General features: G+C 45.3%; 1 protein-coding gene across 1 annotated transcript; it reads left to right on the top strand.

Moving 5' to 3' along the window:
* Positions 1 to 782: 782 nt before the first annotated feature.
* Positions 783 to 15,507, top strand: rsf1b.1 (remodeling and spacing factor 1b, tandem duplicate 1). The gene is made up of 16 exons (XM_069145886.1): positions 783 to 937; positions 2,745 to 2,836; positions 2,928 to 3,020; positions 3,745 to 3,950; positions 4,052 to 4,158; positions 4,596 to 7,534; positions 7,646 to 7,921; positions 8,381 to 8,485; positions 8,579 to 8,658; positions 9,050 to 9,104; positions 9,188 to 9,300; positions 9,694 to 9,761; positions 10,128 to 10,341; positions 10,435 to 10,640; positions 10,966 to 11,145; positions 11,781 to 15,507. The coding sequence occupies exons 1-16, from the start codon at positions 784 to 786 to the stop codon at positions 12,467 to 12,469; spliced, it is 5,577 nt and encodes a 1,858-aa protein (XP_069001987.1). The 5' UTR covers position 783; the 3' UTR covers positions 12,470 to 15,507.
* Positions 15,508 to 17,222: the final 1,715 nt, after the last annotated feature.

Genomic DNA, 17,222 nt, shown 5'->3' with positions numbered 1-17,222 from the left:
CCGGTTCGCTTCACCGGAACCTCTGTGACTTTGCCGCGGTGCGTTGTGGGTCCTCCGGTCCCTTGTTTTGTTTTCGCTCCAAAAACTCAGAAAGAAAAACAGCAGAAATCAGTCGATGTTACTGACTGGAAACCACAAACCGTGTCACATGAAACCTTTTGTGCATTTCCACAAATGTTTCTGGCCTGTTAAAAGCGTCATTTTTTTTTTGATTAAAGTTAAAAAAAAAAAAAAAAAAAAAAAAAAATTGGAGTGATTAATCATTTTCGCACCTTATATTAAATTCTAAATCCATAAATCGATTTGGTTTTAAAGAGGCGAGCCTTTATTTTTGCAATAATGAATGAAAAGAAGAAACTCCATGAACCGAAGTGTTTTCATCTCCACTGGACGACGATACCTGGAACTGGTGTAGATCAACAAGCTGTTAACACAGATTAAGAACACAGAAATAACATTATTAGATATATAAATATATTATATGCACACCTGTTAATAAACTAGTATTTTAAATATAACTAATGTGTTTTTAAAACAAAGTTTTTCAGACTTTATGCAGCCGGACTGCAGCTAAAATATAAAGAAATAAAAAAATAAAGTCGATGTTTTTAAGAAAGTGACCGTCCAAACTATTTCACAGAAGCTGCCGTTTAATATTTTAGTGTGTAGTTTTTAGGACCGATTATTTTTTATTTTCTCTCTCTCTCTCTCTACTTTATTTTTTTACTAACACCGGAAGTCGTGTATTTAATTCCGGCTTGCTTGACGACTGGTGTGAAAAAGATGGCTGCTTCGGCGGCAACGGCGAGTTCTTCCCCGGGTCCGGGTCCAAATTACGCCGTGATTTGCTCGTTCCTGGAGCGGTACGGAGCGCTGCTGGACCTACCGGAGCTGACTTTCCCCCAGCTGGAGAGATATCTGCAGGACACGTCCTCAGGTGGGACAGAAACACCCCCCCCCCACCCCCCTCTCTCTCTCTCTCTCTCCTCCGGGCCCCCCCCCCCCCCCTCCCTCCGCCACTGACGGGGAGGAGAGACATTAATGTGCTAGCGCGTTAGCAGCTAAGTGTTAGCCACTTGTGTGTTATTGTGTGTTGTTGTTGTTGTTGTTTTTTTAAACCTTCTTCTTGTTTACTTAAATTAAAGTTTACTTCGCCCCGGAGTTTGCTGTTCGAAGTAAAAAAAAAAAGGGGAGGGGGGGGCCGATTTATCCGAGGTTCACTGTCACTTTTCTTTTAGCTTTTTGAATAATTTTTTTTTTTTTTTTTTTTTTTTTTTCCTTTATCCGCCGTTAAAAAAAAAAAAAAAAAAAAAAAAAAAAAACAACAACACGGGACGGCGGTGTCTCCGAGGCGGTAACCATGGTGACGGCTAAGCGCCCGAGGACGCGCCGTCGGGAGTTTTTGATAAATCGTCGGTTCGGGTGTCAGCGCGTGAAAACGGACACGCGGATTTTGTGCACTTTTATTTACAGTTAAAATATTTCGCCGTGGAAGTGGAAGTGGGTCGTTTCAGCGTCCGTTAACGAGCCCCGCGACGGCGACCACATCCGGCCCGGGCTTTCAAAATAAAACAACTTTTACGTGCCCCCCCCCCCCAAAAAAAAACAAAAAAAACCACGCAAACCCTGCTACTCCTAACGTCTTTATTATCGTCTGAATCTGTTTTTTGTTGTTGTTGTTGTTTTTTTAAACTATTAAATGCAACCTCGTTTTAAATCCCGCACGCAACGCAGTGAAACTCTCAGCCTGCGTCGAATTAAAAAAAAAAAAATAAATAAAATTAAAAAAAATCGTTCCACTTCCGCTTTTTCTGCTTGTTGCCGGTGACTTGACCTTTTTCCTCCTCCAGCTGCGTTGGTGTGCGCATGCGCCTCGCTGTCCGAAAGTGTTCCCTGATCGAGTGCGTTAATTTTCGCCTCACATTAACATGTGCTGTCACCTCGTGTGTTGTGAACGCCAACGTGGTGACATCATTTATTTTGGGTAATCGAGCCTTCCAGCAGGCGTCAATTTCAAATGTTTAATCTTTTATTTTCTGCAGGGACTTCTACAAATTTGTGACATGTATTTGTTATTATTATTATTATTATTATTATTATTATGGGACACAATGTGAGCCCCCTCTCGAATCATAATAACTGTTTTAAGGTGAATGGGACAGTTAAATTATAGGAGATGTTTGTGTATGTATGCTGATGATCTGGTTGCCAAACAAAAACATTAAATAATACATTTCATATTTCCAAGTTGTTGTTGTTTTTGAAGTTACAAACACTCTGGATCAGGATGTTATTGATTTAAAAACGTCTAATGAGTAGCAAACATATCTGCCTGCTATCTTTGTTCGTTGTGAAAAAAAAATTGTAGAGCTTCAATAATTAGTCGCAAGTTTGATAACTGAGTGATCGCTGTGGTCACCTTCAAAGTAAGAATTAAAAATATTTGCGGTTTCTAATTTCTTTAATGTGAGGATTTGTTGTTTTTCTTTGTCACCTGCGATAGTAATGGACATTTTAACTGTTTATTTAGACCAAATAAGACGATTAAAAACATATGTGGGAACTTCTATCAGGCATTTTTGAAGATTTCTTTTTTTTTTGTGTACATAAATCAATGAATTACGTTTAACTATCGAGTACAGAAGCATCTCGTCGACAGGCGTTGACTCTGATATCTGTATCTCTCAAACTGCGCCTGACAGATTTAAAAATCTTTTTATTTTTTTTATTTTATCTTTCCTCAGTTCCAAAGCTGCTCGTCGATCTTCACATCAAGTTGCTGAGGAAGATCGGCAAGTCGGTGTCGGCGGACCGATGGGAGAAGTATCTAGTCAAGGTAGACACGGCTCCCGTTTTGAAAAGACGTCAGCTGTGTTGGTCGGCGTTGTTGGAGTCGAGACGCTTTAATGATTCTTTTCATTTTTCAGGTGTGTCAGGAGTTCAACGCGACGTGGGCGTGGGAGCTCGAGCAGAAAGGATACAAGGAGCTGACGGTGGAGTGCAAGACGGGGATACTTAAAGTGAGTGTTTGTTTTTGGATAACACTTCTGTTATAATGGCGGTCTGGTTCCTTCACCCGTCTTCATGTTGTTTCTTTTATTGGAGCCTCAAACAAAAGACTTTCAGGAGTGGAGAAACTTGTTTGCCTTGTGACAGAATTATTATTTATCTGCTATAAAGGGCTTTTTATTTACTGCCAGATGTGACATGTTTCCTCGATAAACATCTGGGTGCAGTTGTGGACTCGGACCTAAATTTCAGCAGCCACGTAAGGAAAATGATAAAAAATCTAGTTGCATTAAGGCAAGAATCAAAGGATTTGTGTCAAAATAAAATACTGAAAAACTTGTTCATGAGTTTGTTTTCAGCAGGCGAGACTCGACTCCCCTAAATGATCTTTTGGCATAAATACATCCGGATCCGTCCGGTTGTCCCGGACCGGTTTCACCCGAGTTCCCAGAATCAGTCGATTTAGTTTTTGTGCTTCTCACCTGTGGAATAAACTTCCTGTTTACCTGAAGCCGGCTCAAACCGTCAGCTCATTTAAATGACAGGTTAAAAGAGTTTTTACTTCAGCTCACCAGGAATATTCAAACCACTTATTATTTACTTGTTTTAGCTTTTAAATGCACTTTTTAAGGCTTTATTTTCAATGTGTTCCTCTGTGAAGCACTTCGAACTCTCTTGGAGTCTGACTTTGTGCTCCACAAATAAACGCTCCCGTCTCCTCTCTTCTGTCTCCAGCATCTGTGCGAGTGTCAGTTCGACGAAAACGTGAAGTTCAAAACCGCCATCAACGATGAAGACCCGGATAAAATGCGCCTGCAGCCGATCGGCCGGGACAAAGACGGACAGATGTACTGGTTTCAGCTGGACCAAGACGACAACGTGCGCGTCTACCTGGAGGAGCAGGACGACCTGGACGGGTCGTCGTGGAAATGCATCGTCAGGTGAGCGGACTAATGGAACGTATGAAATGAAAGTTGGATGATGATGATGATCCTCTCGGTGGAAGCTGTGTTATTTATCCTCGTTCTGTTCCTCCCCGCAGAGAAAGAAATGACTTGGCCGAGGTCGTCGCTCTGCTGAAGACGCAGATCGACCCCGAGCTGCTGAAGAAGAAAGACCAGGAACAGGAAAACAAACCCGACGGCGAAGGTCAGACTTTATAAACTGCTTCTTTATTGTTTATAAAGTTTTTACTTTTGTAATATTGTACGTTTTTAATTTTCAGTTCGGTTGGTCATCTTTTTTATCGTCATAAAGGCAAAAGACTGAAATGTTTTCACTTTAAATGGTTGTTTTATTTGAACTTTTTGAAATATAAAAGCTATAAACTCCCACACTTTACAACATATTTGTTTTGTTTGACTAGAAAGTGACTTTGATCAGCTCGTTTGAACCGCTGTTAAGTTTTCACACTGCAAGTACAGATGATTTTATCACCCGATATCTGGGCTCATTTTACACATGATCCAGCAAAAACTGATTTTCTTCTTTTATTTATTCGGTTATTGTTTCTGAATCCAGTCGTGACGACAACAATCCAAACTGTGAGCCGTCATCTGACCTTTTATTTCATATCTATGCGGCAGGTGACGCTAAAAAAACCGAAGACACATCTGATGAAGACAGCAAAGACTCCAGTAACAAGGCGGTCCCACCGAAGACGGAGGACAATGAAAAGCAGAATGACGACGTGAAATCGGAGTCCTCGGAGGCCAAATCTTCACTGAACGGCGTCGTCGAAGAAAAAATGGAGGCCGAGCTTAACTCGGAAAACATCAGCACGAAAGGTCAGAGCATCAAAGAAGAGCCGATGGAGGCGTCGGACACGAAATCCAGCACGAGCGAACTGACGCCGGCCTCTGAGACGCCGTGTTTACCAGTGAAGGCGGAGAAAGGAGACGAGATCAAGAAGAGCGGCGGAGACGAGATCGAGAAGAGCGGCGGAGACAAAGTCAAGAAAAGTGGAGACGAGATTGAGAAAAGCGCCGGAGACGAGCTCAAGAAGAGCGCCGGAGACGAGATCAAGAAGAGCGCCGGAGACGAGATCAAGAAGAGCGCCGGAGACGAGGTCAAGAAAAGCGGAGACAACATTGAGAAGAGCGCTGGAGACGAGGTTAAGAAGAGCGCCGGAGACGAGGTCAAGAAGAGCGCCGGAGACGAGGTCAAGAAGACCAGTGGAGACGAGGTCAAGAAGAGCGCCGGAGACGGGGTCAAGAAGACCAGCGGAGACGAGGTCAAGAAGACCAGCGGAGACGAGGTCAAGAAGAGCGCCGGAGACGGGGTCAAGAAGACCAGCGGAGACGAGGTCAAGAAGACCAGCGGAGACGAGGTCAAGAACAGCGCCGGAGACGGGGTCAAGAAGACCAGCAGAGACGAGGTCAAGAACAGCGCCGGAGACGGGGTCAAGAAGACCAGCGGAGACGAGGTCAAGAAGAGCGTCGGAGACGGGGTCAAGAAGACCGGCGGAGACGAGATCCAGCAGGCGATGAAGAACGACCAACAGGCGAAGATCCCGCTGAAGAAAAGAGGCATGAAGTTCAGCGAGGACTTTGAAAAAAGCAGCGCTGTTATCGTTCAGAAACCGTCTGGTTCTAATCTGAAGGAGGCTCCGAAATCTTCGTCGACTCCTGAGCAGGCAAAGAAAGCTCCGAGCGTGAACGATCACGTCAACGGCGAAGTTCAGGAGGCGTCACCAAAAGACGCCGTCGGCAAGGAGCAGCAGAGCCGAGCGGCTGCAGGTAAATCTGGAGACGCCAGAGAAAAGGACGCTCCGGCCGCAGACCAGGACGCCGTCAAAGACAAAAAGGACAAAGATCGCAGCGCGGAGAAAGTCTCGTCACAACCAACCGACCCGGAGAAGAAAACTCTCCGTTTGAAGGAAGAAAAGGAAACAGAAAAGAGTGAAGCGCACGAGTCTCCTCCGCCGCCGAAGGAACCGCCGCCTTTACCTGAACACGTAAATAATGCACCAGAGAAATCCTCTAATCATGAAGAGCAAGAAAAAACGAAAGAATCCAAACCAGCAGAGACGGAAAAGGAGTCGCGAACAGAGAACGAGGGAATCGCATCAAAAGAAAGCGATAAAACATTAAAAAGCGACGAGTCCGAGAACCTGAAGTCAAATCATGAAGTCACGTCCAAAGAAGCCGAATCGAAGGAGACAGAAAAATCAGAGGAGAACGCCGACTGTGCGGAAACGGACACGACGGAGTCGAGCCGGACGACGGAGGCAAAGAAGTCGGTCGCAGAAACGAGCGACGCTAAAGAAACGGAGACGTCCGAGGCGACCGTAGAGAAGTCCGACAAGGAGAAAGAAGGAGGCGTCAAAACGACGGAGAAAGATCGTCCGGAGAAACCGGACTCCCAAAACGCAGCGTCGCCGCCTGTCGTTAAAGAAGCCGACAAAACTTTAATCAGCGAGAAATCAGAGAAGAGCGCCGAGCGTCCAGCAGACAAATCACAATCACGTAAACCCGCCGAGGAGAGCGACGACGTCAAAGACGCAGAGACGACTCCCGAGAAAGACGAGACAAGGACGGAAAAGACAACCGTCGACTGCGAGCGGAGTTCAACATACGGTGTCGCCGCGGTAACGGCCTCCAAGTCCGTTGAACGCGATCTGACGAAGACGCAAGAGGATGACAAGACTGAAGCACACGAGATGACAGAGGAAGCGTCTGAAGGAAGAGACAAGACGTCCGGGCCGGAGACGGCAGACGTCTCTGAAGAAACCGATAAGAAACCAGGAAGACAAAGGACGGAAGAGGAGGAGGAGAAGAGGAAGAAGAAGAGGAAGAAGTCTGAGGAAGAGGCGGGAAAGATGGAGGCAGAGCGTCCGTCGTCAGAGAAGAAAAAGGAAGAAGACGAGAAAAGTGAGCCGGACGATAAAAAAGTTTCTAAAGGAGACGAAGACGAATCCAGGACAGAAAAACTCTCAAAAACCGACGAGACGAAGGACGACGAACAAGTTCAGAAGGAGATCGAACCCGCGACCGCAGCGGAAGAATCCGGACGCCAGAATAAGAGCAAAGAGCCCGAATCTACGACCGAACCCGGAAAACATCCGAGTAAAGAAGCGGCCGCCGACCCGCCGGCGGAGACGGACGGTCGAAGCAAAAGCGACGAGTCGGCGGCGAAGACGGACGAGGTGGCGAACGGCGGCGACGCTCCGGCGGACGTCCCGGAGGCGCGCCTCCGACGGAGGAACCGGCGGCCGGCGCACCGGAGGAAAGCGGCGCTGCAGCGGGCCGAGCGGCGGCGAGCCGACTCCGAGTCCGACACCAACACGGGGAGATCGCTGCGCCGGTCACCGAGGATCTCCAGGCCGACGCCGAAGGCGGTGGAGATCCACGACAAGAAGATGGAGAAGGCGCACGCCGCTCCGCCGCCTCCGAGGGACGACAAGGAGGAGAAAGAGGACGAGGAGGAGGAGGAGGAGGAAGAGGAGGAAGAGGAGGAGGCGAAGGCCGTTGAGAAGAAGCCGAGAGAGAAGAAGGCGGATCAGGAGGGTCAAACCAAACCGAAGGTAAACAGACTAAATATCCGTCGACACGCTTCATCTGTCGTATTTGGACTTTTCTAACAAACCGTGTTGTTGTTGTTGTTGTTGTTGTTGTTGTTGTTGTTTGTGTTTTAGGGGAGAAAGAGGCGGAAGGTTCGGTGGTCCAACACGCGGACGCGCCGCAAAAAGAAAGACTCGGAGGACGACAACAGCGACGAGGAGTCCAGCGAGGAGGAGGAGAGCGAGGAGGAGGACGACAGCGACGAAGACTACAAGGTGGAGCGCAGCAGGAAGAGGCGGAGCCGGAACCGGGAGAGGCGGAGCTCCGACTCCTCGACGTCCTCGGACGACGACCTGCCTCCCAACGACGACCCCTGCAAACACTGCGGCCTCCCGAATCACCCCGAACTGGTGAGCAGCTGACGACGTTCACCGGCTGTTTATATCAGAAGAAAAGGGAACAAACAACGTCGTTCTGAACCATCCGCGTTTTACTTCCTGGTTTGATCACGTTTCCTTCCTTCTTTTTTTTTTTTCCGTGCTTCTAACACGTAAACGTCGACGAACGGTTTCTTCTTCTTTCTTTTTTTTTTGCGTCCGTTTTGTGTTTATTGTTTTTATTTCCTGTTTTGTGCTGCAGACAAAGTCAACAAAGTTATTTTAGAACTATTACACGCATAGTTTGTGACGTGCCGGGGGGGGGGTTTTATTTTGAAAATTTACCGGACGCGATGCGCTTTCCTGTCTGACTTCCTGCTCCGTTCAGCTTTCAGTCAAAACTGGACTTTTTTTTTTCTGCAAGTAAACACAGAAAACGGCTCCACCTGAACGGATCGCGTCGCCGTTAACCTCCGTCTTTGTCGTTTCCAGATCCTTCTGTGCGACTCGTGCGACAGCGGCTACCACACGGCCTGCCTGAGGCCGCCGCTCATGATCATCCCCGACGGAGAATGGTTCTGCCCGCCCTGCCAGCACGTACGTACCCGGCCGCGGCGCCGCCGCACATCAAAACGTGTGAGGAGACGAACGGGAACGCGGCTTCACGTGTTTTTGTGAATCCCTCTGCAGCTGCAGCTCTGCGACAAACTGGAGGAGCAGCTCCAAAACCTCGACGCCTCTCTGAAGAAGAAGGAGCGCGCCGAGAGGAGGTGAGACATCCGAGGCCGGGCTGTTTTTAGGAGCAGTTTGTTGGTCCCGACTTGGGGATCGTTTCCCTCCAACGAGTCTACGGATGAATCTGAGGGGTCTCTGAGCAGCGAAAGGGGGAAATTGTTTGTTGTTGCTTTTCTATTTTTTATTTTTTTGCACCTTTTCAAACCTCTTAAAGTCGTTTTTATAGGAAACGATGCGCTAAAGAAAACGATTTATTTTGATAAATCTCTCCACTTCCTGTAATCACAGCTTTTACTGTGAAATCACAGCTCCTTCACAGTAAAAGTGTTGCATAAAGCCATTTGTTTTAACAACAAGTAGTAAAACAAATATTGCCTTTATTGATATTAAAATGAGGCTCTTTTAATGTGTTTTTATCTCCTCCAGGAAAGAGCGTCTGATTTACGTGGGCATCAGTTTGGAGAACATCATCACGCCCTCCGTAAGTACGCCGAGAGACGGACGGAGACGCGCTCGCTCGGCCCGCCGACGCCGCTGCCAACTAAACTCTGGTTCCTCCTGCAGGTGGAGGTGGAGGAGGAGAAGCCCGAGATCGTGATCAAGGAGAAGAAGGAGCCGAAGCGGAGTAAGAGCTGGGGTCGGAGGTCAACGAGGACGAAGAAGAACATCAGCTACAGGTTTGAGACGGCTGCATGTTCAGGCGACCAATCAGCAGACAGACAGAAACGGGACCGTGCCAACGAAAAGGGACTTTTATTTGTGTCTTGAACAAGATTTCGTTGTATGCTGATGAAATAAAAGCAGCTAAACAAATATAAAAATGCTTCTTTAGTTGGTCAAGTTTAGCTTTACTTGTGATTTATGCCAGTCAGCGTGTGATTGTTCTTCTGCCGACTTTTTACTACTTTACATTTTTGTTTCGTACATCCTATCGTTTCTTTTAGCTGAGCAGCACTCTGGAGAGATTTAGCTGTTCTCTGTAAGCAGACGTACAGTAGAAGCACGACGTGATTGAACATTTAATGGGATTAGATTTTTGTCCGGCTGATTCATGATCTAATTTTTTACAGATTTGATGAATTCGACGAGGCGATCGAGGAGGCCATTGAGGAAGACATCAAAGAAGCAGAAGGTGGAGGTGGGAGGACACGAGAGTTTATTATACTCTGAATTATTTAAAGCAATAAAATGACATTTTTTGGGTAATTTTCCTGTTTTCTATATAGATTTGGTTCTCAGGATTGACACCACAGGCGCCTCTAAAGCTCATTTAACTTGTCATATCTTCTTTTAAAGTGTACAAGCTGGAAGAAATAGATCATCTCATTGGTTATTGAGAAAAACCATCAGAAATATTTCTACCTATTTTCCCTTCCTTAAAAAAACAAAATGTTAAAATGTAGTTTTTTGTTTTTGTCAACGGTTGAAAAGATGGATGACTTTGTGACGCGATTCTAAATAAAGAGGAATATTTATTGAAAGAGCGTTACGTGTTTTTGTCCAGGAGCCGGTCGGGGTAAAGACATGGCCAACATCACCGGCCTCCGGGGGAAAGACATGTCCACCATCCTGCAGTCGGAGGAGGGGAAGGAGAACGGCCAGCCGCCTCGACCGAGCGTCGGCCAGCGCAGGAAGAAGCGCCGGCGACTCAACGACCTGGACAGCGACAGCACCGTGGACGAGGAGGAGAGCGAGGAGGAGTTCCGCATCAGCGAAAGGTATTTTCGTTTAACCTCCGAACCTCTGATGAGAAGAGTTCGCTTTTACCGGAGATCTGGAGAAACGTTTTGCGTCGTTTCTTTCCCACGCAGCTCGGAAGAAGAGTTCGTCGTGTCGGGCAACGACACGGAAGCGGAGTCGGAGGCGGACGACAGCGACTTCGGGAAACATCGCACCTCCTCGCGGAGCAGGAAAGCACCGAAACGCAGACGGAGCGCCCGGAAGAGGCGGAGACCGAGAGGGTACTCGGACGATGAGGAAGAAGAGACGGACGAGGACGATGACGAAGACGAAATAGGTACGTTGGCTGCGGTGTTTTCCAGAGGAACTTCTTACTCCACTTCCTGTGGAACATTTTCTTCATCCATAAAACATTTGCTGCTTCTTCTTCTTGTTCTTTATTTTATTTTTTTTTATTTAAACTTTTATAGCTCGCTGTCTTTAAAATGACAGTAAACTTTATTTACAGGAATCTCAAGTCTTCTTTTAACACTAAAGCGAGTTTTTTTTTAATCATGAATTAAGTTGAATTTAAAAAGCAGCACCACATACCGTCTTTTTTTTAAATTCAAGTCTGCGAATATTCAGGTTGATTTAAATTTGGTTGTTTTTTTTGTGTCCAGTGACCGAAGGCTCCAGTGAGTTCAGCGACAGCGACCTGGATATGAGCCGACGGCGGTCCCGGCGCAGCCAGAAGAAGCAGGTGAACTACTGCGAGACGTCCGAGTCCGAAGGCTCTCAGGCAGAAACCAACCGGGTCAAAATGAAGCCCCGACGACGCCAGGACAGCTCCAGCAGCTCCGGTCAGTCAGAAACACACACACACACACACACACACACACACACACACACACACACACACACACACACACGATGTAACCTTTAACCCCTTCAACACCAAGAGCTGCTCCTTTTGTCTTCAGTACAGTCATCCAGTTATTTCACAAACTGGTTCTTTTGTTCGATCGCTGCTTCTGGAAAATCTTAATTGACCCAGTTGGAGGACGATTATGTCTTTTCAGCACCACGGACAGCGACGCCTGATTTGAAGCGAATAAACGGCAGCTGCCGGAGCGCTTGTTGTCCCGAGCGTGAATGTGGCTTCTTATAAAAGCCACAATTTGTTATTTAAGTCGTATACAAGTCTGCAATTTTAAATTTGTTAGAAGAAAAATAAAATGATGTCTGTTTTCTGCGCATATCGAACACCTGCATGTGTGTATGGACAGAAAACGGAAAGTGTTAATGTACCAGGGAATGAAGTTATCGCCTGCAGGATAAATTTAGTTGGATCGTAATGTCACGCTGCTGAGTTTTAATCAGCTGTTTAGAGAACAAGAAGGACAGGAGGTTATTTTTCCGTCGCTCGTAGCAGCTGTGTTGGTGAATTTAAATGGAACAACGGGCCTCTAAAGTCGCCTCGTTTTTTTTTTTCCAGCGAGTTCCTCCAGAGACTCCGAGGAGTCGTCGAGGGATCGGAGGCCGAAGAGGAGAGCCGACTCCTCCGAGGAAGATTCACGGCAGCGGCGCCGGCGTCTCGCGCTCAAACGCAGGAGAGCGTCCGAAGAGGACGACTCGGACGACGACTCGGACGAGTCCTCGGAGGAGGATCGACCCGTCCGCAAACGGGTGAACCGCATCGACTCGGACGATGACGACGAGGAGGAGGAGGCGGCGGCGAAGGAGGCGACGAAGGAGGAGGCGAAGGAGGAGACGGAGGAGGAGGCGAAGGAGGAGGAGAAGCCGGAGGAGAAGCCGAAGGAGAAGAAAGCGGAGGAGGAGGAGTCAAAGGGAACAAACCCATCGGACAGCAATGAGGCAGAGCTGCCGCCTACCAACGGACAGAGCCCCATAAAGAGGCCCGAGGGCAACATCAGCCGGCCCGCTCCCGCTCCCGCCTCCGCTCCTGCTCCTGCTCCTGCTCCTGCTCCTGCTCCCGCTCCCGCTCCCGCTCCGGGCCTCAACCCACATCTGGAGCCGCCCAAAAACATCAGTGCCACGCCAGCCGCCGCCATAGCACCGAACGGTCTGGCGGGCCAGGAAATGCCGGCGCAGGAAGATGACGAAGACGACCTGTTAGGAGTCACAGACCTGGTGGACTACGTCTGCAATAACGAAGCGTTGTAAAAACAAAACGGTGTACTGTTTCTTTTTTTTGTGGTATTGTATTTTTATATTGCTTAACTTTATTATTATCATCTGCTCCTCCTCCTCCTCCTCCTCCTCCTCCTTTTTAGTCCCGGAGCTTGAGTCTCTACAGTCTCACCCACAGTAAGAACTGGATCGCTGCCACCAGTCTGACGCTGTGCGACCAATCAGGGCACCGACATCGTTTCTCCTTCGTCTGGTTGACCTGCGATCGGCCCGCCACCTCCAGCTCCACTGCCAAAAACCTTTCATGTTCCTCGAAACCATTTCACTTGTTCTTCTTTGTTTTTCTTTCTTTCTTTTCTTTTAAATGATCACATCTAAAGTTGTTTTTTTTACCGGAAATTCGGCACCAAAACTGTTGGAACTAGTTGAAGATTGTGTGTTTTGAACACTAAATGACTGAAAATTGAAAACATCATTCCATAATTGAGTTTTGGGGCATCTGGTGACATTTTATCCCGGAAAGGAAAAAGTTTCACGTGTTAAGAAAAGCGCTTACGAGAAGTTTGACACCTCTGAAGCTACAGCCACCAGCTACTTAGCTTAGCTTAGCATTAAGAGTGACTTAACACGCTTTGCCGCGCTAACGCGAGCTAGCCGGTGTACCGAGGCGAGTTTCTGGATGCCGAGCTCAGTTTCGATATCCTATAATTTCTATTCTGTTCTTTTAAAAATACTTTTTTTTTTTTAATCTTTAACGAATCAGAAATGCATCAATTGTGAGGTTTAATGAAAGCCGAGGCAATCATGAACTCTTTATTCGGACATTTTAACCGCTTTGTAAAACTCACGGATCCTTTATATCCCGTTTGTTGCGTTACGGCTGCTCATTTACAGTCCGTTAGCCGTTTCCTTTGCGCTAACCTCGGCTCAGCCGGCCGCTGGCTGGATCTCGTATTTATCGTACAGATGTGAGTTTTGCTTTAAGCTGACCTGCCTTCGTTGTTTTTGTTTTATTTCTTACAGCTTTAGATGAAACTTATTTATTCTGTTTGACGATCAGGTCTGCTTAGATCACGTATTCAAACACCCCAGCTGAGCTACATGCTGGAAAATGTCTCCCGTTATTCCCAGTTTTGAACCCTCGATGTTCAGTCATCATGCGTATATATATATATATATATTTATATATATATACATCTACATCTATATATATATATGTATATATATATATTCAACCCCTTCGCATCGTGTGAATGTTTGTGTCCAACCTTCGTTCCTCGGTCCTCTTTAACTTTTATTTTTTCTTTAGTTGAATCATAGAGTAGCTTTTGTATATTGTATACATATATAATTATTTTAACTATCTGTCATCAGCATCAGCGGCGAACTCTCCGTTTTTAGAGTTTGTTCCGGGAAACAAAATCAAAAGGTAAAAACTTCTCGTCCCTCCGAAGCTTCAGCTCGAGTCCAGCGTCGTCTTCTTATTTTTTACCTTGTGATTTGTTTTTGTTTTTGAATAACGATGTATTTTTTTTTTGTATATCTAAACATTATTTGTTGTCGTCTCTTCGAGCGAAATGTAAAGTGTCTTATTATTATTTTTTTGTACATTGTTTGTCATAGAAAGTTCGAAAGCCTGCAGACGTTGTTATTAATGAAAAATAACGCTCGGCTCAAAAACAAACCCTTTTTTTGTTGTTTTTTTTCTGTTTTTTTTTTTTTCTTCGTCTGTTTCCCCAAAATCTTCCTGCGTACAAAACCAACGAGTGTTGACATCCTCCGTTTTCATAATCTTGAGCTCACGTTCAGGTTAAACAAATTTGACGTCAACCCAGATTAAGATTGTGAAAATGAAAGCGTATTAATAATTTGTCGGGATGCAACTTTTTGTTTGTTTATTTTAAACCGGGGAATAGACCGAAACAGAAAAACAAACCAATGACTTCACTGACCTCTGCTGGAACCAGTCTGTGTGTATATCTGTAGTTTTTGCTGTAATATATTTAGAGGCATTTTTTTAATCTTGAAAAAATATATTGGGCAATTCTTTGGGATTGCATGAGTTTCTAATAGTTTTCTTTTTTTTTTTTTTTTTGTAGGGGAAACGATATCGGCACAACAGTTTTTTTTGTAACAAAATCCTAAAACCTCGGGCATGTTTTACAGGACGTCCGTCATCTCCTGAACCCGTTGCTTATTAGTGCCGAAGGACTTTCGACGCGGACGCCGCGGGACGCCTCGTCGTCTTCATCGGTGCGAATGAGGCGCGTCGCGGAAGCTCGGGGAGAAACGGGACCTCGTCGTCGTGGAAACTAAAATCTTAGAACGGCTGCAATCTGATTTTAAAAGAGAGGAAACGAAGCCTGTTTGTAAAATATTTTGTAAATTAGCCTCAGCATGGTCTTCAGAGGATAAACCACTCTATTTATCGTACCGTTTTTTGATACCGGCCCGCGGCCAAAAACACGACTTCCAAGACAGAAAAACCTTTTATGTGCTGCCTGCGGTTCACACGACGTACGCTGGGCTTCTATACACCATATTTAGCTTTTAGATTAGCTGGACAGAATATAGAAAAAAAAAAAAATGTATAAAAAAAAAAATACTAAAAATATCCCCCCGATTCTACAGATGTTCCAGAGGTTGTGTGTGCGCGTCTGTTCTGGCGGGTCGAGTCGGGAATGTGGACGTCCGTGTGCTGTATGTAAACCCCGTTTATATTCTCCGCAGAGATTAAAGGAGAATATTAATATGTCCCTCACGGTTATGAAATAACCAGTAGCACGACCCGCGTAGGAGCGACGAGGCCTGAAGCGAAAAGCCGGCGACGGGAGGAGGTTCAGGGAGGACGTCGGTGCCAATGACTGAAAGTGTTAACAGAGTTTTCCTATTTACCTCATGATGAATCTGGGAGGAACGACACCCTGTCCACTGTGTATAGATCCTAGTAGACTGGTTGTTGGTGTTTTGTCTGCTCCTTTAGTTTTTTTGTTTTTTTTGTTAACTTTACTGTTATTTCTTATGAATTTGATCTTGTACATTTGTCATAATAAAATGGGTTTTAAGCCTCACGTCGGGAGTTCCCCGTTTCTTTTTTTTTTTTTTTTTGTGCGTCGCTATGCAGACGATGCGGTTGTCGGCTTCGTCCTTTTTGCGAGAAGCTGGCTCCGAGGTTCCTACCCCGAGGAAAAGAATATAGGTAAGTAAACGGAGTAAGTATGAAATAAAAAATAATATTAAAATGGAAAAAGCAATTAAAAGCGTCGAATTTTCATATTTTAAAAACTCGACAGAAGTTTCTGGTCTAATTTGTGATATAAACTTTTAGTGCACCGTATTTATAAATCCTTCACTACTAAACCTCAGAAGGGACTGGAACATATTCAAAGAAATAAAAGCTGCTGAGCCGTTAATAGACTTCAAAACAAGTACAAAACTTTTTTTTCTTTTTTAAATCAATCCTCAATTTAAAAAAACAACAACCAAGTAATCGCCATCACGGCACTACCGGTACATACCGAAGAAATGCTTCTCGATTGATGCGCTCAAATTTGATGGTAATTCATTCAATAGTTGTTGAGATATTTTAGACCGAGTGATATTTGCATCTAAAAGTGGTCGTCAACCTCGACCTTTATTTTATGAACTGTAATAAACTCAACCTCCGTCGTAAACACTTCTGAAGCAACTCAGAGCTCGATAGACAGACAGATAGATAGATAGATAGATAGATGGGTAGGTAGATGGGTAGGTAGGTAGGTAGGTACTTTTTAATCCTGCAAGGGGAAATCTTTTTGCTCCAGCAGCATTTATAGATCCAGGGCAAAGCAATAAAAATGTAAAAATGAACAATATATATAATAAAAATAGAATAATAGTAAATTAAACTAAACTAAACTAAATATAAACAGCAGCCAATGCAAATATTACACAGTTATACCTTCAACTCTGCTGGTATTGACAACATATCTCAGTTTAAGTGAGATCATGTTGTTTTTTTTCCAGTCAGTCCGCCAGCAGAGGTCGTCGGCACACGTCGGCGCATTAATGCAGCTGTTTTTACGAGCTCACCGAGAGATATAAAAAAACAAAAAACAACAGCTCCTCGTGCATTCCCGTTAATCTGTCGGTGATACGCCGAGTGTTATCTCCGCCGAGAGGAGCTCTTATCCGGCCTTCGGTGGAGTCGGACGGTTGTTGAGGAGAGGTCACGTTGTGTAACAGATACCACGCGAGCTCCGCGGGCCGGCGGGGTTTTACAGGCTTTTTCTGTCCGGGATAATCCAAACATCAGCGAGGAGATTAACTGTCATTTGGCTCCGATTTTGTCGGGTTGAAGTGTTTTGATTTTAAGAAAAAAAAATATGTATTTAAATCGGCGACATTTAGTTCAAAGAAAAACCCACTGGCGACAAAAACTCTCTGAGCCACACATAAATATTATTGTCCAAAGAGTATAACATATTTATATGTATTGTTCACACCAGAAATTTTTTTTTTTTTTTTTTAAAACGTAACTCGGCACACGCCGTTACGAAGGTCGAAGGTCACGGTGCTGCGCGTCGTTCACGCGCGACAGGAGCAGTCTCTAAACTTTTTTAAATCTGCGCTCGTATTTTTTAATATATCGAAAGAAAATTGAAAAGCTTACAAGTAAAATTTTTTTTTTAAAAATGAGGTGATGAAAGAACAAACTAAAAGTAGCTTTCCAAAGTTAAAGGTTTTTATATGGTGATGACGTCATAGTAGTTATGACACGACTTCTAACATGCGGTATAATGTTTTC

Source organism: Embiotoca jacksoni, unplaced genomic scaffold, assembly GCF_022577435.1.
Source record: "Embiotoca jacksoni isolate LCO1_2020_lvr unplaced genomic scaffold, fEmbJac1.0.p SCAF_13, whole genome shotgun sequence".
Taxonomy (NCBI): domain Eukaryota; kingdom Metazoa; phylum Chordata; class Actinopteri; family Embiotocidae; genus Embiotoca; species Embiotoca jacksoni.
This window is presented reverse-complemented; position numbering and strand designations above follow the sequence as displayed.